Source organism: Branchiostoma belcheri, unplaced genomic scaffold (genome assembly GCF_001625305.1).
Source record: "Branchiostoma belcheri isolate BF01 breed outbred unplaced genomic scaffold, Haploidv18h27 scaffold92, whole genome shotgun sequence".
Lineage (NCBI taxonomy): Eukaryota > Metazoa > Chordata > Leptocardii > Amphioxiformes > Branchiostomatidae > Branchiostoma > Branchiostoma belcheri.
Genome location: NW_017804598.1, coordinates 8,403 through 36,192, shown reverse-complemented (window position 1 = coordinate 36,192; position 27,790 = coordinate 8,403). Strand labels below are relative to the sequence as shown.

Below are 27,790 nucleotides of genomic sequence, written 5' to 3'. Positions count from 1 at the left end.
TTGAATTGAATACTACCTGATGATGTGCTGTATGGAAGACTTTTTAGAATGTAAATTGTTGTTAAATTTTGTTTGTAATTCCAAGTAATTTTAGAATTGTGATTTTAAGCACCTGTAAAGGTGCATGTAATTCGGGAGACTGTGAAATACATCTTGTTGTTTTTACATACAACAAACCATTCATATATTCTGTAAGCATTACACAGCTTAATTTTTGTAGAACACATTCCTAGAATGCCCTCAGTTTTGCAATTGTATGACAATTGTATTAAGTACCATCACATTTTGCTGGCAATTTCATGTATTCTGTTTGGAAGTGAAAAGAGTGATATTTGAAGATGTGCAGCAATGTTTTTGATGGGAAAGTCAGTCAATTTTTTGACTGAATAACAGTTGCAGTCATCGCCAATGATATTTTCCCTACTGCCACTTCTAGGTGGGGCACCGGAACTGAACCCGCAGTTCCGTTACCTGGCAGCAGGGGGCAGTGCTTTAGGGAAGAAGGTGCTAGACAGGTGTAACCTTACTGTGTTGCTGGAGCCTGGACAGGAAGATTTACCTGACTTCTTAACTCAGCACCGTGTCAGCGTGGTGGCCTCTCTACCTTGCTACAGGTATCAATCAATCAATCAACCAATCAACCAACCAACCAACCAACCAACCAACCAACCAACCAACCAACCAACCAACCAACCAACCAACCAACCAACCAACCAACCAACCAACCAACCAATCAATCAATCAATCAATCAACTTATTAATGTCAGCGCCAACTAAGTGAAGCAGAAACATCCAGTATTTGAATCTTTCTTTCTGCCCCAAACTGTATTGCTCTTTTTGGAAGGCTTTTGACAATTATGGGAGATGGGGATTAAAGACTCTTGTGTACATTGAGGGTCTGAGTATATTAGCAGAACATACTGTGTATCCTGCACAGCACTTCTGCAGAACCATTGTATTCATGCCTTTTTGAGGATGACATCCCGTCTATACAGTGTAGTTTGCATTCAGTAAGTTTGCAATAAAAGTGATAAAATTGTTGTGAGGAATGGACATTTTTTTGGCGATGCCTCAGGGAAGGAGGCATTTTGATAACTTTTGTTTTTCTCCACAGTGCTAAGAATGTGAACATGCAGCGAGGTAAGGGTGTGTTTGACAAAAGTATCCAGGCACTGCTCCTGCTGAACCAGCGGGGATACGGCAAGCCTGGCACTGGTCTGGAGCTGGACCTGGTCTACAACCCTCTGGGCAAGTGGAACCCTCTTCCTTGTAATTACAATGTACCTGCTGCAAATTTGGTGCAAGGATGGACCCATACATAATCAGATATCAGCCACCTGCAATGTATGAAACCCATCCTGGTGTCTGAAGCTGCATATCTTACCATTCTTGACATCTTCCAGTTTGGTCACACAATCAAAAGTAGCTCATATGTACGCATACACACACACATCTCTACTTTTAAAGACTGTTCAATGGAGCTGCTAGACCACCCCCAGATTAGATTTCAAGTTACGATCCCACCTCTGACACCATTTTTGTCATTTGTTGATCTTGGTTTCATTTCCACAGGAGGTTTCCTCCCTCCTCCGCAACATGAGCTGGAGGACAAGTACCGACAGGAATTGTGGGATACCTTTGGGATTGAGTTCAACAAGCTCTACACGGTCACCAACATGCCGATCAAGAGATTTGCTGACTTCCTGTACAGGAGGTTGGTACATGGGGAAAACGCTGATTTTGGGGTGGGGGTGGTGTGTGTGTGTGTTTACATTCAAATGGGCAACAATAAAGGTGAAGTCCTTCCCACACCGCATGGTGATAGGGAAGTGCCCATCCCCATTTCTAAAGCCCTTAGGCCACACAGCTGTGCAAGCACTACAGCTAGAGGAACAGTGGAAGTGGTGTGTGTGTGATTCTAGAGAGGCTTTTGACAATTATGGGAGGCTTTGGATATTTGCAAAACATGGATTTGGAATGATAGCCTTGACTTGGCAACGATATCAGCTTAAAGTTTACAGATCATTTCTACCTTAAATATAACCTTCAGATGCTAATGCACTAGACTGGGACAGCAACAGTCTACAAAAACAATAGAACATTTTTTAACATGGCTTACCCACAAGCAGCAAAACTCCATCTGATTTCATATTCAAAATCAATATCAATATAATATTGTACAACAAACATGCACTGCATCTGTTTACCTGTACTTAGCCCTGTTAGGGCATGGATGTACAATAAAGGTTATCTTTTGATTCTGCCCACATATTAGGAATGAGCTCCAGGACTACATGAACTTGTTAGTGGGGAACTTCAACCCGATGTCAGTGAAGGGCCTGATGTGCCGTAACCTGCTGAGTGTGAACTGGGACGGACGGCTGTATGACTGTGACTTTAACCAGCAGCTGGACCTCACCATTCCCAGGACAAGGCTAGGTTTGTTTGTTTACCTGTATTTCAGAAACCTCCCATTAGTGACAATACCACCACTACTCTTCCTGGAGTCCTCTTACATACATTGTAAAATACAAACATTATAACAACTATTTACATTCACTTCTAATTACTTTGAAAAAAAAAATGTTAACATTGTCTTACTAACATTTGCCATCTAATAGTAATAATCTTAAATGTCATTAAAGTAATTTTTGCATGTTTAACATCAATCGATAACCTAGGTTAGGGGGCGGGGAAAAATGCTCAAAGAGTTACAGTAACTGTAGTTCACTTTATGTTCACGGAAGCAAAATTTCAGTCTGAGAAAAATGGACATGTTCACGGAACTATATATTCACGATCGTGACAGGTGCAGGAAAAAGAAAGTCTAAGGATTATTTTTGTTAACTGTAATGATAAGTTCACGGTACAGAAGTGACAGTGAAAACAGTGAACATAACAGTACAGATGAAAAAATCAAGTATTCCATGTTGAGGCAATTTTTACATTATTCTGCTTTGAATAATAGTAAATGGCAACAACCTGGGCCAATTATGATAAAGGTTTCAAATGACTCTGCTGCTTTCTGATATGCATGCAATAAGTAAAACTTAAGTCTTACTATTTTGACTTAAAAAAAATCTTTAGTACACTGAGGTGTAGGCATTTGGTTACCAGTTCTCTTTGTACTGTTAGATTATGGGGTTAGGCAGAGGGTAAATCTTTTTACTGATTTGTGTACATTGTAGGTCTCTCTGCAAAGAAGCCCACAAAAGAAGGACCTTCTGCCATGCACCCTGACCTGAAGACCAAGGGACTGTCAGTTTATGACATCACCAGTACGGACGACCTCTTGGGGTCAAGGGTCGTAACAGACAACCACTGCTACGGCTGTACGGCAGGCATGGGGTCCAGCTGACAGGGGAGCACCGTCTCTTAGAGGGGACATTTAACTTCCCAGGGGCTGGAACTTCTAGAGCAAGGGTACATTCTCTACATTTTTTTGGTAAAGCTTCAGGGGCTGAGGAATTTGTACAGTGTGCCTGATGACTTGAGAGTTGGAATCTTGTTGTCATGTAGAATTTTTTTTTTTAGATGGGAAATGTATTTTGCTCAGGTATCTTTGACCCAAGGATGACATGTCTGTCTGAAACTCCTGCTGGGAGGACAGATGTTGATGGTTGAGTCAGGATAAAGTGAGTTTCTGGAAAGGTTTGAAGCAAGAAAATAAAGATCACTCTATCTATAGTGGTGTTTACAATGTGTTATTCTCACATTTATACTGCTTCTTATTTTTTACATTGTTTCATTTTCATTATGGATTCCCACAAGTCACCATGTCAGTATTTGGGAGAATAGTAAAGATTCTAGATCTTGTGCGAAAACCTTCGTTTGTGAAATTGTAACCATGACGTTTTTAAAACATCACTGTGCCTATAAATTTGAATAAGTTAGATACTATTAGATTTATGGAAAAAAATACCGTCTTGTTGACAACCTATTGATGCAATTTTGCAGAAAGGTGAATCACTCGATTACATACTGAATAAGTTTAATAAATATATGTTAACTGCAATAGATAGGAAGATTTGATGAAGTGTGGAAAAAATGAACCCAACGAAGAGTTTTTACGTCCAGTGTTCTAGACCCCTGTTGATGGGCTAATGCTCCTGTTTGAAATTTTAGAAAAAAAAAGTTCTATTGCCATACTACATGTAGTTATACAAGTTGTTATATAAGTTGTTAGCACAGAAGAATGGGAAAGATGAATTCTACAAAATGTCATTGTGGTGAAGTCTTATGTATCTTTTAATTTACACAAAGAAACATCATTATGCATGTATATATATATAACCTTTCCAATAAGATGGTTTATGATCAGTGCCAAACAAAATATGCAAGCTGTAAATGTGGGTAGGTATCAATTTTTTTTTAAAATGACAACCAGTTTGCTTATTTATGAGACCAGTATGCTCAAAAGTTTTTTTTTCAGTTTCAGTTGATACCAACTTCCTACATTTGATTTTATATCTTACTTTATTTCTGATATGTACAATTTTTGTCAAACATTGTTTCAATGAACCCTTTACAGCTATGCAATAAAAGCAATTATAGCTACCTGACTAGAAAAGTGTACTTTTTTCTTATAACAGACTGATTAAAGAAAACATGCTGCATTATAGTTTAGAATTCATGTCTAATATAATCATCATCATGATGTTTTCTCCTCCTTGCTTTGGTCATTACTTGTCATATCTTCTGGCAGTCCTGTCATCTTAAGGCTTAAGTCCCAGAGCTTCTTGGCCACTTCTTCATTATTGCCTTGAGGAGCAGGTCTAATAGCAACCGTGTCCCTAGAAGTATACAAACATGTGTAATTGAGATGTGACAACCCATGCATTGCACGTACAAACTACATGTAATGTAAAAAAAAACATGTCTGAATGCTAGAAATTCGTCCGATGATTGACTGTAAAAGAATAAGTACATGTATTGTATTCCCTTGAGTCCCACTCTATATGCTAAATACTAGTGTTTGTAAGGTAGATTATAATTAGTGAATTTAGTTGATGCCATACTTTGTACCTTGTACAATTACTGTGTAATAATGTTTACACCATCCACTTCCCACTAAACATTTGAAGCATTGGAAGCTTCAATGACAGACTTGGGCAGTAACTCAATCTCAATAGATATCTGCAAAGGGATTCTTTAACTGTGGGTATGTGATTCTAACAGAGTGTAAGGCAACACTATGGTGATAGTTAATGACCAAACTCCCATCAGAAATCTTGCTCAGTTTTGTAACCAATTGAAAGTATCATTTGTTAGATATATAACGTAAATCTATTACACTTCTGGGCTGTGTACAAAGTTGACCATTAAGACACAGAACCGTGCTTAAAGAAACCTTGTAGACTTAAAACAACATGAATGACAAAGAAATATTCTCCCTTTGTCCCCATCAGAAAAATGGCTGTCTTATTAACTGCAGATTGGAAGTAACCACATGATTCCAAACAATAACTTAAAAGAAGGCTCTGCCCCTGAGGTGTCACAAAAAAACACAAGCGCAAGACTTACTTCCAGTATTTCCCTGTTTTGTCGGCCACCTCTGGAGCGACAGACAGATATATTCCCGTCTGTGCCGCCCGTGCTGGCTCCCGTAGCGTGAACCACATAAACGGTTTGGTCACCACAGAATCAACTTTGGATAGTTTGTGCTGGCCTATGTTGGTTTTTGTCACACCGGGGTACACTGTGTTTGCTGTGACACCTGTACCTGTAAAAAAAACAACAGATCCATCAATAAAAAATTCCATAAGGTAGTTCTCATCATTTACATCATTAGTTTTGCCACTCATAGCAAAGCTAAAAGCTAACAGATCATATTCATATCACTCATAATTCTTTCTAGATGATTCTTATTGTTAACTCTAGCCTGGAGTCTAGCTTGTCTGCTTCCCGAGATCTCCTACCTCAGCAACAATTGAATGGATTCCAGGATATAGTAGACTTCTTTAGTTAAACAAATCCCGTCTTCAAATTCAAGCTACATTTATTTATTTACTGGTATTTATTTGTCCCTTTACCAGGATAGCACTCTCAGTAACTAGGCAATGCTTTTCAGAGTGGCCTTGGGTACATACATGTATATGAAAACAAATTCATACAATATGTACACATGCATATAATTATGCATGACACTGTACATGTTGCTGATAATGAATACATCAAACTATGTCTAGTTCCATCCTACCTTCCAGCCTATTGCTCAACTCAAGTGAAAACAACACCAGCGCCAGTTTGCTCTGTGAGTACGCTTCCACGTCGTCATACTTGTCCTTGGAGTTGATGTCGTCAAACTTGATCTTGCCATGCCCGTGTGCTATCGAGGACGTGTTGATGATTCTGCCCTGCTCTGCAGCTTTCAGTTTGTCTAGTATCAAGTTGGTGAGTAAGAAATGACCTGAAAAGATGACAAGATTGTAGAGTGTATAAAAGGACGTTGGATGCTGTAACGCCAAGTCTCTAAGCGTACTCAGAAGTGTACTTTTCTTGAAAAAGCTACTAGTATGTAACAAAAAAGTAAGAAAAGAAAAAAATTGTGCCAAAAATTTCAACACTTAAAATTGAGGATATCCATAAAGTTGCACTTGCAGTTAAAATTAAATGGCCTTGTTTAAGTGGCAGTACAAATGCCTATGTTTGAGTGCATTTGGGTTGGAGGAATGACGTGTCAATTTATAGAGTTTGTAACAACCATGCAAATCATTGTGCTAACTTGTATTAATGGATTGGTAAATTTAAGAGGTATTCAGAAATACAAATTGAAAGACAGAGGCATACTGTAGTATACTGAAAGAAAGGAGTTGGAAATTCAGGGAGAGGGAAAACTTAGTCCAACTTCTCGTACTTAGATAGTTGACTTGAAACTGCCATTCATTGCCATCAGCAGTCTTCCAGTGGGGGCAGCGCATCACCCCCGCGTTGTTAATGAGCACGTCCACCTTTGACTCACCTGCAAGAGAGCACCAACAACAAAATATAACAACAAAAAATAAAAACAACAGTTTTTGACCTTTCATGCTTGATGCACCAGAAAAAAAACTTGGTTTTAATTTTTTTTTTTACAAAACCTGCTGTTGTGCTGTCTCCAGAGAGCTAGAAGCCTCTGTTTAACCTTCTTCCTGCTAAGGTCATCTTTTGGCATTTTATTAGTAATGACTACCGGGTAAGACAGAAGACAGTAGAATCAAGGACAATGGTTGTGAAGTATTCACTCACTCTTGTTTATTCTATTGGCGAACTTTCGAACAGATTCAAAGGAAGCGAGGTCGACGTGTTGACAGTGGACGTTCTTGTTTCCTGTCTCCTGTACCAGTTCATCAAGCGCCTCCTTGCACTTGTCCATGTTTCTGCAGGCCATGATAACACGACCACCTGAATATGCACACAGGAAAATATAGTATTATTGTATGAATGTATGGATGTATGATTTTTTCACAAGTTAACAACATTCACAAATGCATAGATATAGATAAGAATTTCCCTCAAACTACATGTCCAAAAAAGATTAACCTCCGTGGTTTCAATGTTTTCAAATTTGATAATAAAAAAGCTGCCAAAATACATTTCTATTTTATTACATTAGCATCCTCGACCATACCTCTTTTAGACAGCTCCTTTGCTGTTTCCTTGCCTATCCCACTGTTGGCACCAGTGATGATGACTGTCTTTCCTTCCATAGTAGCCTTGCTGGGGCATCTCTCACCATGTACGTAATCTCTGAAACATCAAAAATCATAACTTTATTTCTGTTTCCTTTAGGAGCTGACAATGTAAAAATATTCATTACATGTATAAATGCACAACCATCTACCCAGAGAGAGAGAGAGACAGACAGACAGACAGACAGACAGCGACGCACAAACATATGTTTGGAGCTGAATTTAACTGACAACCTACTTTTCATAATCTGTTTTCATAATCTCACATCTATTGCACGTATTGAACTGAAATTATATGGACGTATGGACGAATCACACGATTGCACCACATATATATGCACATACACCTTTTAGTTTGACCTTCATGTAGACAGTAGGGTATCAAGATTTTCCAAAGTCAAAGAAAATCATTTCATTAAAACAATTGAAGTTTAGATTTATCTGGATCCTTTAGAATTATTTTTTGGACATAATTAGTTGTTGAAACTGTCAAGTACGTGTATCTGCATCACATATCAGGAATACATAGAGGACGACATGCAGTTTTGCAGACCACGTTGCCCCCCTCCCCCTTACGCAATCTACGTATTTACGTACAGTTTCGATGCTTAAACTACATTGCAAAGTAGCAGGTGACCCATTATGCACATAAAAGAACATCATGATTTGCTCACCTTATCAAGAGAATAATTCCGGTGGTCGCGGCGGCGGCAGAGAGAGGAAACCACAGCCGGGGTAAAATATCAGCCATGTTGTTAGACTTCAGGGACTTTTGTGGTACAGCGCCATTGTGAAAATAGGAGGCGCGTGCATTTTACTTTTTTAAATAAACCAAACAATGTTGATAAGATGAGCGTATTGTTAGCTACAAAAGATAACTATCATATTTGTTTTTGAAAGAAATGTTTAAGTACTGTATGATAAATATTATGGGACATAATAACAACAATAATATTCGTCTCTCCCATAATAGAATAGAACGTGCCAATAACCCTGTGACGACCTTTTAGGGAAAAATGGCGGCAAGTAGGAAAATTTTGATCTGCTTTTCTTCTTCTTTTCGGAGGTTTTGCTTCATTTGTGGTCCGTAGACTGGCCGGGGACTGGCCGGTGTAACGCGGATGTGTACGAGACCGATCCAAGCTGTCCACAAACCGCTTAGGTAGGCGTTCGCTGGCTAAAAACGCCTTCCATCTGTAAGTTTGATACGCCAAAACACAGAGCGACCGCGGCGAGAGAACGAACGTTCATCGAAGTTCGCGCTGGGTATGTGTTACAACAAACTTCTTGTGAGAATCCTTCGAGATTGTATAACTGGATTTATTCAAGACTTCAGCAAAGGGTAATTCCAATGAGACCGAAATCATAGAAGCTGAAAAGTTATTTATTTGACTCTCTTGAAATATCGGGACATGGAAACCGAAACGTTGTTCTCGCTGGAAGTCGTTGTGGAGTCCGTGCACATTCGAGGCGCGGCGGTACAATGTCGTCTTCCCGCCGTGGCCTTCCGACTGCTCGACTTCCCAACCCTCCTGATCCGGCACGACGTCACGGAGGCCGCCCTGCGCATGAGGGAACTCGGGATCCACTCCGACCCTACATGGGCGCCCATGGAGGAGGAACACGGGCAGACGGGCAGGTTTGAGTTCGGAAAGGGAAAGTCCTGTCTGCTGAGGATGCAGCCCAAGGTTCTCCGTCAACATCTGAAGAACATCCCTCTCTACGTCATGGTGATTGACAGCTGGTCAGACGTGCCGCGATTGGTGGGTAACAGTTCGGTCCCCCTGACGTCATCCATGGAACTGGTGTATGAGGACATCCAGACTGATGGAATCACATCTCCCTCTGTACATGGTGAGAAGGGAGAGTTTCCTCTACACAATCTCATGGGCACTCAGGTAACTTCAATCAATTGTCCTTGATTTGTGATATGAAAACAAAGTTGAGTGACTTATTTGTGAGGAAATGAAAAAGTTTAATAGTAGAAGCTACATCTGTTTTACATAATAAACATAAATGTGTGTATAATTTTCTTATAGCACTAACGCTGGCAGTACTTAAAAAAAGAATGAACAAAATTACTGACTTGTTTTTGATGCATTATACATGTATATTGTACATACATGCACATGCACAATGTTTGTGTTCGGCAACATTCTGTTTTTTTTACTTACTACTTTACTTACTACTTTTTACTTTTCTACTTTACTTTTTGTTAGGAATAAGGAACTTCATAGACGTTGCCATTGTCATTAAGTAACTCTAAGACTTAAAGACAGAATGCTAAAATTCAATTGTTTTTTTTTTTTCCTATTTTATAGATTGGTACGGTAGAAATGGGATATCGCCTGATGAGTCTGGGAACAATGCTGATGCAACATGTCCCCAGGGGTGCCGTGATGCAGCGCCGAGGGGTCGAAGGTCATGAGGAAAGACAAGCACCTAAGGAGGCTGAAATAGAAACACCAGCCTCTAAGCCATCTGAGGGAGATGTTCTCGTTGCTAAAGCTACCCAATATGAATATAATCGTGCTGATAGCCCACCTACTGTGGCCACCCAAACAGAAGTGGCACCAAAACACAGAAAAGTCAAAGTAAAGGAAGACATGGACTCGATGAGTGACAATAATATCATCTGCCCACCACCCCTCTTTTATAACTCTATGGCTGCTGATCCACCACAGAAAGCACAAAAGCCCAAACCAGCACCACCTGCTGACCGCATATCGTATGAAATTGCAGATTTCTACTCAGAAATAGGAGAATCCCCTGAAGAGGAAAACCAAGATCCACAAATCAGAGGTGTCAAAGTAGAAAAAGGAATACAGACTTCTCAAAATGTGAAGGTACAAGCTGAACATGAAAGAAATGAAAGCCCTCCTATCAGTATACCTACTGGCCTTCCTTTACTTCGCCAGTTGTTTTCAGAGTTGTCTGTTCTAGAAGGACGTTCAGTAGGCATGCATGTTTTTGAAAGTCAGCATCGATATCCCACACCAAGAGAGGAGGCAAGTGAGAGGGTATCTCGTCCGAAAACAGCACCTCCCAGGCGGCCTGCTCCACAAACATCAGAATGGGGCAAAAAGGAAAGTACAGGTATAATGCATGGGTCACCCTTAAGGGTACGTCACAAGCCCTGCGCGCAAGGTGACCGACCCGTGCCCAAGACAAGATCTTGGATACGACAGGTGCCCCCGGCTCCCGTGCGCGGACGGGGACGGAGTAAGCTGAAATATGGCATGACCCATTCTCTGCGGCTACGCATTCAGCAGTCCAACCCGGCATGGCTGGAGAAGATGGAAGGGGAAAGAACGGCACAGCAGCACGAAGTGAATCGACCTCAAAGACTTCCTCGTAGACCACTGGAACAGCTTCAACAGCCGTCCCAACAGCGACCGAGCGAACAAACAGTCACAGTATCTAGAAGACCGGAGCAAAGGGATTTCAGAGATGGACATGGAGGAGAGGTTCGCAGTCTGGTAGGTGAGTCAGGTGTTCTGTTTGACAGAGCTGAAGAACAACATGAGACGCGAAGGAAACCTGTGCCAACGCCCAGACAGCGTAGTCAGTCAGACACAGAGCACCTTGACCAAGAAGAGGCACCGTTGCCTTTCGACAAATCGCTTGTAGAAATGGAGACGCCGAAAGTAGACATGGGCTTGGTCACTGCGGGAAGTTCAGAGTCAGAGAACCAGAGCAAGAAAAGTATCCAGGTGTTCCTGCCCATCGTACCAAATCAGGATGACAGTGAGATGCCTGATGACTCATTAGATCAGCAAGATTCAGAGGAAAAACAGGCAGAAAAGTCAGAAAGGAAACAAGATCTGAGCCGTCAGGATGTTGCATCTGAGCCAGAATCTGGTCACAGCTATTCCGAAGACTTTGAAACTCATGACGAATACTCAACTGCAGCTAGTCATGTGTCTCACGACGTTACACCTGGGTCAGTTGAATCTGATTCACCATCGCCACCTTCTCAGGCGTCAACTACTGTAGAAAAACGTCGGGAGTCAATTTTAAAACCTAAACAAGATGCTTCAGAAGACCGCCAATCGCCAGACTCCGTAGCCTCTGGTCGGTCGGACAGGTCCCGACACTCAGCTTTCAGTCAGGCATCTTCCCGTCCCCGAGCCGGGAGCTTTGGACTTGGAGCCCCGCCCCCACCCACTCCCTCCAAGTCTCCGGTCATGGGTCTATCGTTCAAGAAGCCCCTTCCCACTGATACCAGGACATCTAATGATGAGGACTCACAGGCAAACGCAGACAGGGGCGGAAGTAATCGTCCGCCGCCAAGAATTCTCCCACGAGACAGGAAGATATCTACCAACACTGCATCTGTCAGTAGTTATGTACCATCACACTTGTCTTCTGACCTGGAGAACCTAAGCACAGATGGATCCATAGACTTTTAAATACTCTCTCACAATTAAATGTGTAAGTACTGTATATCCTTACAGTAAGAGGATCTCAGTTTTGTTTATAGTGTTATGCTTTTAGTATCAAAGTTTTTATTTTGTTTGGTTTTATCGTAATTCAACTTTGTGGGCAGATGGTAGCTTGCTCGTACTATATTTCAATGTGAACAAAGCAGTGGATGATTATCAACATTGATAAAAGACTGAATTGTAGCAATCTTCTGCCAATATGGTGTTTGTGATGTAAAGATATACTACAGACTGATGCATACATTCCATTACAAAAAGGAAGATGCAGTTGTAACCTCTGTCAATATGAGTTAATAGTAAAATAAATGTTGACCAATGGTCATGTTTTGTGTTGTTTTGCTATACTAATGAGTGGGTACCATGATTTTTATATATGGTCTTTTTATTTTCTATTAGTCATGAACAAGTTCACGAAAAGAACTACTACTTTTAGGCATGCCCCAATAGTTTCTACCTGGCTGATTTCTATTCAGATATATGTCACAGGGGAGATTGGAATCCAGGGGGATCCGGGATCCTCCTAGGGGAGATTTGAATCCCTATCTCCCCTAGGAGAATCTAGAATCCTCCTAGGGGAGAAGGGGATTCTAGTCTCCCCTAGGGGAGACTGGAATCCTCCAAGGGGAATCTGGAAACCTCCTAGGAGATTGGAATCGTGATATTCAGATCCTAATTCAGTAGTAGAAATACTAGAACTCAGATTGAATCATTTCACACCTAAACTTTCAATCAATTTCAGCATAGGCAAGCCTATTACTATAATTGTAGGTGAATTACTAGATTGGAATCAAGATTTGTCCTGGCATAACTTGCAGCTCTCATTCCATCATTGCAATCTTTCCTAACTTAGACCCAAATCACTTTGACTGGCTTGGCAGGGGGAAACAATCCCTTATATACCAAGTCACTAACAAACTGGAAAAACTGGCTTTTGAGCCACTACTAGTATCTTACAATAGCCGGATGCAAATATCTTAGCCTGATTTACATATTCACCTATGCTGAAATTGATTGAAAGTTTAGGTGAAATAACTCAGTCTATTTTCCAAAGCATTTTGATGCAATCAGAATTTCTCCTTTTAAAATTGGAGATTGTCCTGTAAGAATTCCCACTTGTCCTAGGACAAATTGTAATCCCTTTCTCCCCTAGGAGAATTGGGAATCCTCCTAGGAGAGATTGGAATTCAGATCACAGTTTTGTACGAAAAAAAACTTGAATTCCAGATTCCCAGGGGAGATAGGGTTTCCAATTTCCCCTAGGAGGATTCCGGACCCCCCTGGATTCCCATCTCGCCAGTGACATATACATGTACTAGTATAACAGTTACTGTAATGAATGTGGATAGTTTCCTTTTTTGTTTGGACTCCCATTCTGAACGGCCCGAAAGCATGTGTTGAGGTTATTTAGACAAGTCTACAGGGTTATTATGCAAGCAAACCCGAATACACTAGCCTGGGTACCATCCGGATTTTCGCTACGCAACGCTCGATTTTTTATATATGGTCTTTTTATTTTCTATTAGTCATGAACAAGTTCACGAAAAGAACTACTACGGATACACACATATATATACATACACACACACACATACGCGCGCTCACATGCACAATGCCCTAAACACACAAGTACGTGCACACCTACACAAATGCTACAAATGTAAAACAATATTGATCAACCAATCAATATATTTGTTCTCCATATGTCGGAAAATTCATACACAGTCAATGTACAAGTGTTGATTCTGAAGTTGAAATTCCTGCTAAGCGGCTCAAACATCATTGCAACTTTTTTTACCGTATCTTAATCTTCATGTCCATGATTTACATCATGCATGTACACATGTTGCTAATGCTACCCATACCCGCATGCATCATGTATATAGTGTGTTTTTGCACTAGCATTTACTAATTGCCATACAGGCAATACCAGCTCATTAATCATTGTATTGCAAGCTGGACAATATGACATATCTAAATCTATATCATGTATATACAAATGTGCAAGTAACTATGTACAAGTTTGTACATAATCCGTAGTGCCTGCAGCTGTCAGCCTCAGTCACACTGAAGATGTTTTCGGTCATGTAACAAAGAATGTCATTGGACATGTTGGATGACCGATGTGCCACGCTACATGGCTGTCTCCATCTCGCCATCGTCCAACATGTTGTCCACTCTCTGGAACAGCGTCACTCCGCCATCCACCTTGCAAACGGCAACATTCCTCGGCCTCTCCGTGAGCTTCGCCCGAGAACGTCCGTCTAGTGTCGCCCTTCGGGGCCCGCCTTTCCGTACGGGGAAGGCGGGATTGTGTACGGGAGCTGACAGTCTGTATCTCCCGCATTGCTCCGTCGGTTGTGCCGTTCTGTCTTGGCATGCAGACGACATCGGATACTTCGTACTGCCCAGCACCTTCTGTAGAATTCTTCTCAGTTCTTCTATCTGTTAAAAAAACAATATCTCATATGAAATACTCGAGGTAGCTATTTTCCTTCAAGAAATGTGTTTATAAAATGAACAGGTGTTAAGACAATTGGCCTCACCAGTACAACATGTAACACTACTTTGAGAAGTTCACAACAATACAGAAAAGCAAAGAGTTAACTTGTGAACTGTCACAATATATCACTTTGATTCCTCCTCCTGATTGTACTGATTTTATGAACAATGTGGTATCTTCAACAATACCTCAACATAATTCGAGCCAATTCAAATTGCTTGTTTTGTTTGGGTCATTTGCATTTAAATTACAAAAGGCTTTTCTGTTGCATTGTCTATAAGTTCATAGATGTCTATATCGTCTAATGTTGATGAAAACAGGTTTTTAAAACTCTGTATGTGGAAGTGTTTGTTTTTCCAATGAGGTTTAAAAAGAGGCCTTGGTTTTTCTCAAACCACATCATAAGGCAATAACACAACCTGTTATATATAACAGGTGGTGCTATAAGTACTGGTACTCAGTTCCTCTCCAATAGAAATGCAACTGGTTGGGTTTTTTCTTTGTTCAGTCAAGGTTATAGGTTCAACATTGTTCTTTCTATCTTGTTTTTTTTTCGCACACTAGTTTATCAGACTCTCAGACAACTGTACCAAAATGGACAGACCCTTATATTACAGAACAATTAAGAAGGTACGTGGTAATACGCGCATAGACAAATTTTGAATCATACCCAAATACACTGTACCAGAGTAGTTCACAGGATTCATGGAATAGATTGTTTCCAGCCGGCTGAGCTCTAACAATCGCCTCCATCCGACTTTGTGCTTGCCCTACGACAATTCGGGTCACTGGCAATGTTTAAATAGCTTACTTGCCAGAGGCGTTCTCTTAACTTGTTCTGTCGCCATATGTGCAATCCTTTTGCAAATAATAGTGAAAATACAGCTCTCTTTGTGAGATATCTGCTCTCATTTGGGCCAAGGCTCTTTGACTCACTGTAAACAAAACTTTGCAAAGTCGCACACAACCATGAATGTGATTTTCCCATAATTTAAACGCACCCGGGCATTCCTCGTCGCACCTAGTTTTGGGGGTGGGCCCGGTGGGGGTTGGTATTTTGGTATCAAAGTAGTAAAACGCCAGCAACATACTGCTGAAAGACTTTTACAGAATAACAAAACACAGAATGTTGCCCATACTGCTGGTGCCCTATCCCTCCAGGACAACGTCCCACTCCTACCGGTATTTTCGCAAAGAATATGGGTTTCTAAAACTTTAGACAGACACTGCTCATACATAAACACATGCGTCAGTAGAATCATACTTGAGTTACAGCAGTGAAGCAGCGCCAGAAAAATTACTTCAAGTTTTTCGTTACCTTTCTAAGCCTGTCGATGTCGTGTTCCACTTCTTCTTCCTCTGTATTCGTCTTCTTCTCTGACCCACGGTCTTGCGGCGCCATCACGTCGATCGACATCTCGTCCCCCAAGGTTTGCAACAAGCCAACTTCACCATGAAGTTTGTCAACAAGAGAGAACTGGAGGTTGGCGTCGATCGTCCAAATGTTTCCCCGACTAAGCCCTGTCTCTCTCTCTCTCTCTCTCTCTCTCTCTCTACAACTAACAACACGTTGGGCTGAGAACTCGGTCAGTAGCCGGCTTTGTTGTGTCTAGCCCTACTACTCAACTAACCACACGCTTGTGAATCACCGTCTTATATGCGCGAACGAAATGCGGAAAGACCGGTACCCTCCCTCGCCAGTTGGTGTTTACGAACAATAGCGGCGGTGCTCTCAGTAATTGTGCGTTGCCGGTTTGAATAATCACATGTAAAGCGATGCGGCTGTCTTTCATAATCAACGGTGGGGGAAACAAATACAGTTGTCGTGATACCAATTAAAGTGCGTGATTTCAATGATAAGCAATGAACAATAATATTAACATGTTAATCAACAACCACAGGTGGGTTTATGCAAATTAGCAGCGGTTGCGATAAGGTGTCTGAACTAGACTAGTTTTGAAACAATGCCAAATAATATGGAGCTCGATAGGACTTTGTTTATTAAAGTTCATGAAAAAGAAATAAAAACTATCATTAAGACAGCAGAAGGTAACGGTCGGGTATATAGTGAACTATTGAACGAAAAAAAGCTAAGTTACTTTTATTTGTGTAAAAAAAGACCTTACCTGTTTGAGAATGTTAGTAATGTATGGCTTTGTCGTCACTGAAAACGCGTGAATTAGCAATTTGAAAGAAAGAATAATTCGAAAAACCGACAAGAAAGCCGAAATTCCTACTTCTAAGAAGCATATATCAATAGGTATCATGATCACTAGCTTGCTTTGTGTACCATTACAAGGGCTTGTGGGCATGTCATAAACCTGGTACATGTATTTGGGCTGTGAAATGGCCTCGGGACAAAATGTAGGTTTGCTTAACACATACATGTATTTTGGACATGTTTTTGAGAAACAAGATTTGGCATGGCGAGGTGTGAGAAATGAGGGATCCAAGACACCGATAGACCCTGACTGTTGATCACAATTAGCAGTTCAACCAATGGTTGGTTGACAATTAGCGGTTCGATCAATGAGAGAGTTTCTATATGTCCGCCAGACATTTGCACTTCTACGCTTTGGCGGAGGTAGCTATAGGGGCTATAGGGATCGGTCTATTTGTGCCAGCCAAGAAAACATGACGGAAAACTGTCCTGCAAAACGCTGAGGACTATTCTTAACTCACTGTTAAATACTTCTAGAACCTAGTCTTAAGTGATTACTTTTTCGATGTTTGTTTACGGAAGGGACTATACATTTAGGTCAATTCTCACATGACACCCTTAAGCCCCCACAAGCCGACGCAAAGGGTAAATAACACGTGATTGTTAGAGGACAGGTCATTCACCCCAGAGTCACGCAAACACCATGGTGAAGATAGGAGCAAACTTCACGGCTTATGCACATTTCCCAACTCGGGGCCCGGCCAGGCGGGAACAAAACATACAGTATAAAAAACATCCTCCCATGGCAGGGGCAGCGGCTCCGAATTCCTTCTTCACCCCTTAGAGAAGGAATTCGGAGCCGCTGCCCCTGCCATGGGAGGATGTATAAAAAACAACAACACAGAAAAACGTTTCAAAAATAAATCATGAGCACTATTCGTGTATATTTTTGATATGAATCTTTATTTTTTGTTCAATAGCCCGACCGACCCCGTTTTGGAAATCTGACCTAAACCCAAGTACAAAGGAAGCTCAAAGTTTGTTTTTCTTTCTTCTCTTGCATATTCGAATCTCTTTGTATATCCTAGAATCAACACGCTAGTTTGTAGCCTGACGCAAATTAGAATAACTTTTCTCAACTAATTCTTCTATCTACATTATCCATTTGGTTGATAGATCTAATTATGCATCTTAAAATACTTGTACAATTCACTATGGACATTAAAATCACAATCTTGGATATTCGGTTGATCTAATTACAGTTAGAGCGAACATATTTTAATAAAACATTCTTTGTATTAAAATGGATTCGTGTTAGCTTAGAAAAGTTATGCTGCCGCCATCCACTGACAAACGTAGACCAATATTAAACATTTTCTAAAACTGAAAACACATTTGGTCACGCAAATATACCCGGGCAATTTGATAAAAAGGTTGATCTCTTCTAAAACAAAGAGTGAGCAGCAAGATTTTTGGATTGGGTCATGGCTAAGACATCAACGGTTTCCCGGCCCCTTGCTCTAGCCAGTTGGCGATGGCTTCTTCCACGTTTCTGCATGTGAAACCTGGCAGTTCCCCTTTCCTCTTCTCTGAAGAGAGAACTGCGTCCTTCGGCCTCTTGCACCCACTGTCGCCGCTCACGTTCCCAGTCACGCGGAGTTTGGACGCGTCCATGCCCAGGCAGCGCGCCGCGCGTGTAGCGAACTCTACCTTGGTCATGACTTCGTCTCCCACCACGTGATACCTCCCGGAACAACCTTGTTCAATCAGCTTCAAGGTCATGGCTGCTAGGTCCCTGTTGTAGGTGGGCGTGACCTTGATGTCGGTGACCACCATGCCCTTTCCCGACGCCATGTTGGAGACAAGCTGGTACACGAAGTTTTTCCCTTGTTCCTCAGGACCGAACACGGTGGAGGTTCTGAGGATTAGCGCCTGCGGATGGACAGTTAGTAGCTTCTGCTCGGCGCGACACTTGGTTTCACCGTACGTCTGAAGTGGCTTACACGGGCTCGACTCGCTGTAACCGCCGGCAGGGATGCCATCCTCCTCGCTGCCGGGAAACACGTAGTCGGTCGAGTAGAACACCACTTTGGAGTTGATGGCTTTAGTGCAGTGGGCGAGATTCACTACCGCGGTGCAGTTGACGAGTTGAGCCTTCTCTGGTGCTCTCTCGCAGCCGTCAGTCCACGTGAAGGCCGCGCAAATGATGACCACCGACGGGCGAACCATAGTCAGAAGGTCCTTACACACGTCCTCAGATCTTCCCGCCTCTTCTAGGCTGAACGGTATCATCCCCTCCTGTGGATGAGAATCATACGTTCCTATGGCAACGATCTCCTTCGAGCGGTGACGTAGTGCCTCCATGAGGGCCCCGCCCACTTGGCCGGATGCACCAATGACCAGGTACCTCTGTCTAAGTGGATTAACTTGAACTTCGTTCTCGTCTAGGCGAGGCGCGGAAAGGTCCTTGTCTGAGAGAACGGGCGTGATCCCCGTCTTGAGAGGCCAGTACACATTCACTACCGGATCGGACCAGAGCAGGTCTCTCTCCGAAGCCGGCGCGTACACTCCTCCTTGGCAGTACACCACGGTGTTTCTCTCCCCGAGGGTGTAGAAGCCGTGTGCGCAGTTCGGCGGGATGTACATCTGACGGCGGTTGTCGTCGCTGAGGATGGCGGCGGACCAGCGGAGATAGGTCGGCGACGTCACGCGCAGGTCCACCACTACGTCATAGATACGGCCTGCCACACACGTCACGAGTTTCCCGTACCTGTAGAGAAACATTTCAAAAAGCAAATGTCAGAGTGGGTCCTCAAACATCTTGAGTAGCATATATATGAGATATAATGAAGGGTCGCCACATATTAACTCAGTGGAAATGTAAAGTTAGAAGTTTACCTGGCAAAGCAGTCGTGACAAATACCCCAAAGTTAAACGTGTGTATGAGACCTACGTAAAGATGATATAATAACTTAAACTCTCATAATTCCACAGGTTATCCATTGCTAACGTAAGGGTCCTGTCCACTGAAACTGAATATATGCGATGGAGGAAACATTTTCTTGTTACTATTAGCCATACACCCATACGCGCAATAATATAGCCTGGTTACCAAACCTATTTAGCTCCCGAGTCCTGCATCCTCTCCACAAATAGAGGAGAGGATGTAGGACTCGGGAGCTATAATAGGTTTGGTAACCAGGCTAGCAATAATATACCTTAGTCACACACTTACATGTACTATAATGAGGGCCTGCATGCCCTTTTTCGTTAACCGTTATGGGCTATTTTAATTTACCGTTAATCGTTGCCGGCCTGCTCTAATTCAACGTTAAGCGTTATCAGTATATTCATCGTGAAGCGTTATTGGTCGTTTTAATTCAACGTAAAACGTTATTTGTCATCCTAAATTCAGCGTTAAGCGTTAATGAATAATTCTTCGTTAGGCCTAATTTTGCCTTTCAAAGTGCAGGAGAATGCGTCATTGAACGTTCAAAAATACAAAATTTCCCGGGGGAGAATGCCCCCGGACCCCCCTACATTGCTCGCGCCTTTTGGCGCTCGACTCGCGCTTCTGGACTCGGTCCCCTACGGCTCTAGCCAGAAACAGTTTTCAGTCAATTACCGGAAGTTTGCGGAGCGTTACAGAATTTTTTATCGAATCCGTCGACCTTGACAGACAAAATCTAAAAAAATCTTGAGTAAAAATACGAAAACATCAGAAGGACGTACCCACAAACACTCTCAACACCATGATTTGCCTCTCAAAATGCGTTTTTGAAGGCTTAAAAATCTTAAATTTCCCGGGGAGCACCCTTCGGACCCCCTTAGATTGCGAGCGCCTCTCAAAATCCATCGGTAAAACTGGGCGGACGGAAAAAAGTCAAGCTGGGTAGAGCCTTGGCCGACGTCGACTTGGACTCCCCTCTATTTGTGGACGCATTAGGGGACCAGGGCAGGTGGGAAACACAGGGAACACACCTTTAATGCGTTCTTCATTACATGTAAGGTATACGTAATTTTGTCAGTGATCGCCTTTTCTCGCAAAGCGAGATACCAAATCCAGTGCAGCTCGAAAAAAAGCCTGTCAATTCACCGTTAAGCGTTGCCGACCTTCCTGAATTTACCGTTAAGCGTTATCGGCCCTGCTGAATTTACCGTTAACCGTTGCCAGGACCCCCCCCCCCCATGCAGACCGTCTATAATGTGTACCTTGCTATGGAGAAATTCAAACATAAGTCGTAAGAAAAAACTTACGTGGAACAGTGCAGTCCCCTCAAGACGTTACGGTAAGACGTTGAGCAGGTGACCTGGGCCCAGTGCTGGATCACACCTGGGGGGTACTTCGTCTCGTTGTACAGTTCCTCAAGATGGCCGCGGCGGTCGGGGTGGCGGACGAACTCAAGCAAGTACGCGTCTCGGACCGCTAGCGGCGTCCGCTTAACTCCCTCCATGGTCGGTCTAGATCGTACAAAAGCAGAGTTGGTGGCAAATTTGTGTCTCCGGGCAGTACAGATGCACAAACAAGACCACAAAATATGTAACGCCCTTTCTGCTGCCGTAGAGTGACTGGGGGGGGGGGGGGTCGTCGAGCTGGAAAATGTAACTTCCGGGTTCAAAGGTTATCACGGGAGCGAGAGAGGCACCCGATGATACACTTCGTGTATAGAGACAACAGCGGGCACCACCGATGAACATAGAAGTGGATGGTCGATATCGGTAACTTAAAGAAAAGTGTGCTTCTAGCCTTAGCTGCTTATAGAAAAGTACATGTAGAAGTATCAAAATCTCATTCATTCCTTTTTTATACGGGCTTTTTCATAATGTGAATACCAAAGAGCTGGTGTATTACTATTACGCCGAAGGGCGGTTATGCCGGCTATACAGATACAGATACAGACAAACAAACAAACAAACAAACAAACAAACAAAAACACACAGTTAAGGATCATCATCAAAGAAGAATAGTTTGACATGCTTTAATGTAGATACCATGAAATCACTTCTCATTACCAAAATTGATGTTGCAAAACCGTGGAGCACCACAATTTGAGTTAAACACTTTTTTCTTCCAAAACGTTTTTAACATTCCTACAAAATAACGTCTATAACATAAGTCGTTCCTATGGTATAACTGATGTTATAAGAACTGATGTATTAGATACTAGTATATGTAAAACTATAAGAAATATGAATACATATTTTGTTGGGGTCCGTTTGGACCCCACTAAGGACTTTCCAACAAAACCTTTACATCAAGGAGCTAATCCCAATATAAGTCTATGCAAAGTTGTAACACATCTATGGAAGACATATGAAAGGAGCTTTTTTTCCAATCGAAAATGTTGAAATGGTACGATTCTACGCCCGGTGTCCAAACGGACTTCAATCAGGCTAGGCGGATGAGGGTTAAGGCTCACAGACACCGTCTGCTGGAAGAGAACTACAACTGCAGGTCAATAGGCTAGGTGCTCATTCCATTTAGACAGGTTTTATTTTCAGGAAGAGCCCAGGATGCTCCGCCCGTAGGACCAGCCTGGTTACATGGAAAGGCTCCGGCAGGGTGTCGTCAGGAGTCAGGCTGAACCGCTGCAGGATGAGCGCTACAGCTGTCTTCAACTCGTTCATGGCGAAGTGTTGTCCGATACAGTTTCTATAATACATTATATATATGCATAAACATTCATAGTTTGATGTCGAGCCATTACGACAGTGGTTTGTTAACAAATGAATGACGGTAAGTTGATTCATCGTAAGTTCGTAACTGTCAAAGTACACAGAGTAGGACTCATGACAGAAAGCTTTAGGAAACAAAGTGAAGTTTGAGTGTGGATGGGTGTTTGGGGCTACAAACCTGGGCCCTGCTGAGAAGGGTAGAAAGGCGTACGGATGTCTGTCCTTGGAGCTCTCAGGTGAAAAGCGCAGAGGGTCGTATTCCTGATGAACGATAAAGATACAACTTAATGATTTCAATTGAATTCGCCAAATATTGTTCCTTGTCTACGTGAACGGAAATATGGAATATTTCATGCATCTAACAGGTGCCATTGACACAGATTTTTTTTGAAATATTCATAATTGTCACAAATAGATAGAAATAAGTAACATACGTCAGGCCTCTCCCAGATGTGGGGGTTATGGTGAAGATGATACAGCCCGATATACACCTGTGATCCTGAAACACGAGTTAGAACAATTTAACAAAGTAGAGATAGAAGCCTCCAAAGTCATATGTCACGGTGTGCTAGCCTGCTTACCAAACCTATTTTATCTGTTGAGTCTCTCTCGTCCTCCGTCTGCTAACGATGTGTATGGAAAGAGAGTTTTCTCACTACCTGATCATCTTTGAATAATTGAAATGATATACACGGTGTAAATAATGAAAATAGACATCTTAAACTGTCGCAAGTTCCACGCAAGTTTTGTCACCTTCAGGTAAGGTCCTTCCATCGGGGAAGTTGAGAGGAGTCTCCACTTCTCGTAATATTTCAGGAACCGCCGGGTACATCCTCAGGCTTTCCTTCACACACATAGTGATGTATTTCATCGACGGTAGGTCGTCCCTGTGTATGAACAGGCAAAGATTATGGCTGTGAAATGTCCAAATTCAAGTTTAATTTCCATCGTCTAAAGATATGGTATGTGTTACTTTCGACGGCTACTTGAAAAATCTCTTCCTCTATAGCCTATCAACCTTCTTTTTGATAAAACATAAATGACCTTCCGCTGGCAAAAAAATGCATTTCCAGAAAAGTGTGCACAATTGTTTGTTTGAAGGAAGTCTCTAACCACATCCATTTGAATGCTATGTCATTAGTACTGACCTATTTGATAGCCCGGTTTTTCTTCCGCTTGATACTAGTATCTGCAACGAGCAAAGAAACAAAGGATATCCAAAACACGAAACAAACAAGCTTTTGACCACGTTCTCACCACGTCACTTCCGTTTTCCCCTGCAGCACTTCCTGTGCCTCGTTCCTGCACTTCTCCTGATGTCCCGGATGACGAGCCAGACAGTACAGGGTCCAGGACAGCCCGCTGGCTGTGGTGTCGTGTCCCTCGAACATGAAGGTGTCCACCTCGTCCCTGATCTCAGCGTCCGTCAGACCGTTACCGTCTTCATCCTGAAACAATCAACATGTTTAGGATGATGTTGTACAAATGTACGACAATTAAAAATCCTGTCTCAATTTCACTGCGGAAAAGACTGAATAGTGTCTGGCCTTGCCGTAGGCTAGTTGATTTTACCACCGAAACATCTGATGGCTGATTAAGTTTTACATATGTTACAGGATTTGGATCGTTACCTTTAAATGCTGGAAAATCTGGAATTGGTACAATTGATATTGCTCGAAATGGACATATAAGTAAAAGAGTATAAGAGGTATGTCTTCTTTCAAAGTACCTTTGCTCTCAACAGAATGTCGAGAAAGTCCAGATATTTCTTGTCATGGGTACTGTCTCCAGCCGACTGCCCCTCCAGAACGTCTTTACGTTGACGAATGATTTGTTCGGAGTGTTGGTGGACACGCTGGCAGGCGGCTTTGTGCCTTGGTATCGAGGTAAATGCATTGTTAATAAGAATGTGGCTTTGAAAGGCTCACCTCTATCTAGAGCACATACTAACGCGCACGCGCAGACAGACAGATACACGACAGACAGACAGACACATATATATACTAAAAAAGACACACAGACAGAAAGACACACACATGCACACACGCCAAACAAACACAGTGACACATAGACATACACTAACACACACACACACACACACACACACACACACACACACACACACACACACACACACACACATAAACACACACACACTCACACACACAAATGCACACACAAACACAACTTTAAGGTTCGACTGAATAGGCAAATCTAGGGTTCGACTGAATAGCGAAATAAAAAGGAAATAGTGAAAATAGTGAAACAAGGCAAAATACATGCGAAATACATATCCTGTGGCGTCATCTTTTTGAATACAATATGTGTTAACATGTCAACACACATATAAACTCTCTAAATACAGATATATAGCCTTCTATCATTGTTTCATACCTTAAAGCCTCAAATTATAAACATTGTAGTAACCTTTTTCCACTAGCCGAGAGGCCATACACGAAGTCACTCAGGAGGTAAACTAGACTCCTCCCTCTCTGTGTTGCCAGTTCTGCCAGTTCGTGGATTGAAGAGATGTAGTCGTTGGTTTTCCTTGCGTTTGGATATGTTAGAGTTACAGTCATAATTTAACAAACGACAATTAATTTTCAATTGACAACTAAATGAATTAAAGTGGTCTTAATTCACTTTCATTCATAAGAAAAATCCCCCCCCCCGCTGAAATATCACATGGGATGATATTTTTTTGAATTGAATTTAATTTGACTGTCGGTATCTCTATATATACTAGTATCTTATCATCATAACTTCGGTCAATTATCACAATTTCTTACGCGCAATAGTTAGAGTGTACGACCAAAGACGACACTTTGTTTGAACAATTGCCATAGCTGCAGAAGAGGAAAACGCTATATAACGCTTTGCCACAACGATGTGTAGTGTGTTGTACAGAGATTCATCAGATGCTAATTGTAAACAATATACATTTAGTGACCCACTTGGTCTGGCAGTTGGTGTTTTGGCTGAGGGTACACTTCAGCATGCTGTCCAGCGTCATCAGACTCACGTGGTGGAACACGTCAATGGACGAAACAGACTTCAGTTTTTTCCAGTTATCCTGTGTGTTTACACCAGACCAATATATTACAATTCAACGTTTTTTTTAGTTTGCTGCTTTGTAACGTTGGAAAAAAAAATCACAATCATGTTTGACTTGAAAACCAAATATTTGTCGCATCTGATAGCTTGCCTGGTCAACTTAATACCTTTCACAACACATTTTAGACCATTTTCCTAAAAAAACGTTTGGAGTCAGTCCAGTAGTTGTGATATTGACATTCCCCATATGGATTTGAGTCCATTGTACTTACCAACATGACGTTTGTGCTCTCCGAGAAGAGCCTAACGTACGGCTTGAGGATCTCGAAGTGAAACCCCGGTGTGAGGAGGCGGCGGTTCCGGAACCACTTGGCTCCGCTACTCAGTAGCAGACCATCACCTGTTTGATAAGTAGAATTTTAAAACATACTGCGATTTCCTCTCTACTCCTTATGAAGCTAAATGCATGCAGTATACTTAGCTTTACCTTGCTATTCAATACATTAAAGGCTATAAATGTGACTGCACAAACTTTACATACAAATGTTGTAGCGCCAATAGATACGTTCGTCATTGCAAGAAAAGACAAATCTTCACAAACCCAGCCATGGTCTCAAGATTCCGTAGATGACTTCAAGCTTCTTGTCTGTTGAATACAAATGAAAACAAGAGAATCAAAGATAATTCTCAGTAACTTGACCTTCATAACATTAATATTGTCATACCCTTTTTTATTGACCAGCCACATGATTTACTTTTTAATGCCTAAAAAGTAGCAGGTGTTTTGAAGATAGCAAACTCCCTCTGGTGGAACATATAACTGGATAGCTCCCTCTGGCAGCAGACATAAAGACTGCAGTGTGAATTCACGCACACATAAAGCACACAGATAGACGAACAAGTCCAGACCGTTGAACGCTCCATACAGACCTGTTCGCACCAGTATCGCTCGTATATAGTCTGGATGGACTGCCACGAGTCGACCCATCGCTGCACCGTGTCTGAAGATGTAACCGTACTGGTACTGTTCGGTCCATTCCTTCAATGTCTGGTGGAACTGACGATCACCTCCTCTCAACTAGTAAAGACAGTGAATAAGTAGCCACGATTCGAGCCACGATTTATGTTTGTACAATGTTTTAATCAATTTATTTGTGCCATGAACTAGTAATTTTTTGTAATAAGACTTAGCTTATCATTCTCATTCCGGAGATGGCATGTGTGAATGCGGTCCATGATTTGAAGAAACAAATTCTAACGTTACTTGATCATAGCGAAGAGGAAGAGAGAAGTGGGTGATAAAGACGCACTCAGTAACACGAGTAGTAAGATAATATGTTTCTCCTCCTATGCAGAACAAATGAATGTTTATTTGAGTACGCGTAGGAAACGGGCGACTTGCTGTGGCAAACAGTAATCAGTGACCCATGGGAACATTTCTATCTTTCTGAGCATTATAGGCGGTTTTACCGGGCGTGCAGGATTTGCGATGGTACCTTATCAGTACAAACAGGACAATAAATGCATGACATTTGTCGTAGTTCACAGTACGCCGGATTTTGATGATGTAGAATTTTGAAGCAGGCTGTGACAGAACCAACAGCCGACAAGGAAGACAGCATTTCTGTAACAAGACAGTTGTATTGTGCAGGACTCAAGTGTGGCTATCATTAAAATGTCCTATATTTAAAGTTGACGATCGTACGTACGGCTATGTGACAGGACCCTGATATATGAAAAATGGGGGTAAATGCCCAGGGCTTATGTGGGTGTAAATCGAGATCTTCTAGGTCGTTAATACAAGGCACCATAAACCGATTCGGCAGTTAACTCACAAACACCAGGTGTCCCAGCAGCCAGTGTGCCCCCGTGGGACGGGGAAAACCTTCTCCATGGCCCACCGATTCCGCAGCGATCGCAGGACAGCCGCCGTAACCCTCACCAGCACAACCGCGGCGAGAGCCACCGGGCACCACAGGGCCGTGATCGACACATGGCGGTAGAGAAAACTCAAGACGGGGGAGGTGTTTTCAGACGACATCGTGCAGCGACTTTCCGGAAGCACAAATATCATGCTGGCCTCAATGGGTCACTGTGAGGTCACAGCGTAAATGTCGAAGGTTAGAGTGGTAAAGGTCATTATGGATGCCGGTCAGTGGGTCAGTGAGATTTGTATGCCATGCAAATACTCACTATTGCAGGTGTGTTTGCTCAAACAAGATGGCCCTCCTAATCTCCTTTAATCTGTAACACTAGAAATTCGCGATTGAAGCAAACTGAAGTT

The 27,790-nt window shown here is 42.2% G+C and overlaps 5 protein-coding genes and 1 pseudogene across 5 annotated transcripts in view; 2 read left to right on the top strand and 4 right to left on the bottom strand.

Moving 5' to 3' along the window:
• LOC109488133 overlaps positions 1-4,562 on the top strand; it is a 6,892-nt gene extending 2,330 nt beyond the window's left edge. The window contains exons 2-6 of the mRNA XM_019792294.1: positions 394-614; positions 1,115-1,248; positions 1,573-1,714; positions 2,276-2,439; positions 3,189-4,562. Of these exons, the coding sequence (XP_019647853.1) occupies positions 394-614; positions 1,115-1,248; positions 1,573-1,714; positions 2,276-2,439; positions 3,189-3,358 (831 nt within the window). The 3' untranslated portion in view covers positions 3,359-4,562. The remainder of the gene's footprint in view (positions 1-393; positions 615-1,114; positions 1,249-1,572; positions 1,715-2,275; positions 2,440-3,188) is intronic.
• Positions 4,222-8,466, bottom strand: LOC109488183 (retinol dehydrogenase 13-like). Its single transcript, XM_019792362.1, has 7 exons — positions 8,345-8,466; positions 7,610-7,728; positions 7,228-7,383; positions 6,857-6,961; positions 6,200-6,409; positions 5,524-5,722; positions 4,222-4,793 (listed from the first exon to the last, which is right to left on the bottom strand). The coding sequence occupies exons 1-7, from the start codon at positions 8,419-8,421 to the stop codon at positions 4,652-4,654; spliced, it is 1,008 nt and encodes a 335-aa protein (XP_019647921.1). The 5' UTR covers positions 8,422-8,466; the 3' UTR covers positions 4,222-4,651.
• A 184-nt stretch (positions 8,467-8,650) lies between these two features.
• On the top strand, positions 8,651-13,669 carry LOC109488182 (microtubule-associated protein 10-like). The gene is made up of 2 exons (XM_019792361.1): positions 8,651-9,568; positions 9,992-13,669. Exons 1-2 carry the CDS (start codon positions 9,083-9,085, stop codon positions 12,080-12,082), a joined length of 2,577 nt encoding a protein of 858 aa, XP_019647920.1. The 5' UTR covers positions 8,651-9,082; the 3' UTR covers positions 12,083-13,669.
• A 104-nt stretch (positions 13,670-13,773) lies between these two features.
• On the bottom strand, positions 13,774-16,335 carry LOC109488186 (annotated as a pseudogene).
• A 1,402-nt stretch (positions 16,336-17,737) lies between these two features.
• On the bottom strand, positions 17,738-21,345 carry LOC109488250 (spore coat polysaccharide biosynthesis protein SpsK-like). The gene is made up of 2 exons (XM_019792459.1): positions 21,034-21,345; positions 17,738-19,546 (listed from the first exon to the last, which is right to left on the bottom strand). Exons 1-2 carry the CDS (start codon positions 21,228-21,230, stop codon positions 18,265-18,267), a joined length of 1,479 nt encoding a protein of 492 aa, XP_019648018.1. The 5' UTR covers positions 21,231-21,345; the 3' UTR covers positions 17,738-18,264.
• A 414-nt stretch (positions 21,346-21,759) lies between these two features.
• Positions 21,760-27,790, bottom strand: part of LOC109488236 (phylloquinone omega-hydroxylase CYP4F2-like) — a 13,689-nt gene continuing 7,658 nt past the window's right edge. Inside the window, exons 12-18 of the mRNA XM_019792449.1 lie at positions 24,880-24,999; positions 24,182-24,326; positions 23,710-23,900; positions 23,206-23,339; positions 22,887-22,951; positions 22,631-22,713; positions 21,760-22,429 (exon numbers count right to left, since the gene is read on the bottom strand). Coding sequence (XP_019648008.1) covers positions 22,258-22,429; positions 22,631-22,713; positions 22,887-22,951; positions 23,206-23,339; positions 23,710-23,900; positions 24,182-24,326; positions 24,880-24,999 — 910 coding nt within the window. The 3' untranslated portion in view covers positions 21,760-22,257. The remainder of the gene's footprint in view (positions 22,430-22,630; positions 22,714-22,886; positions 22,952-23,205; positions 23,340-23,709; positions 23,901-24,181; positions 24,327-24,879; positions 25,000-27,790) is intronic.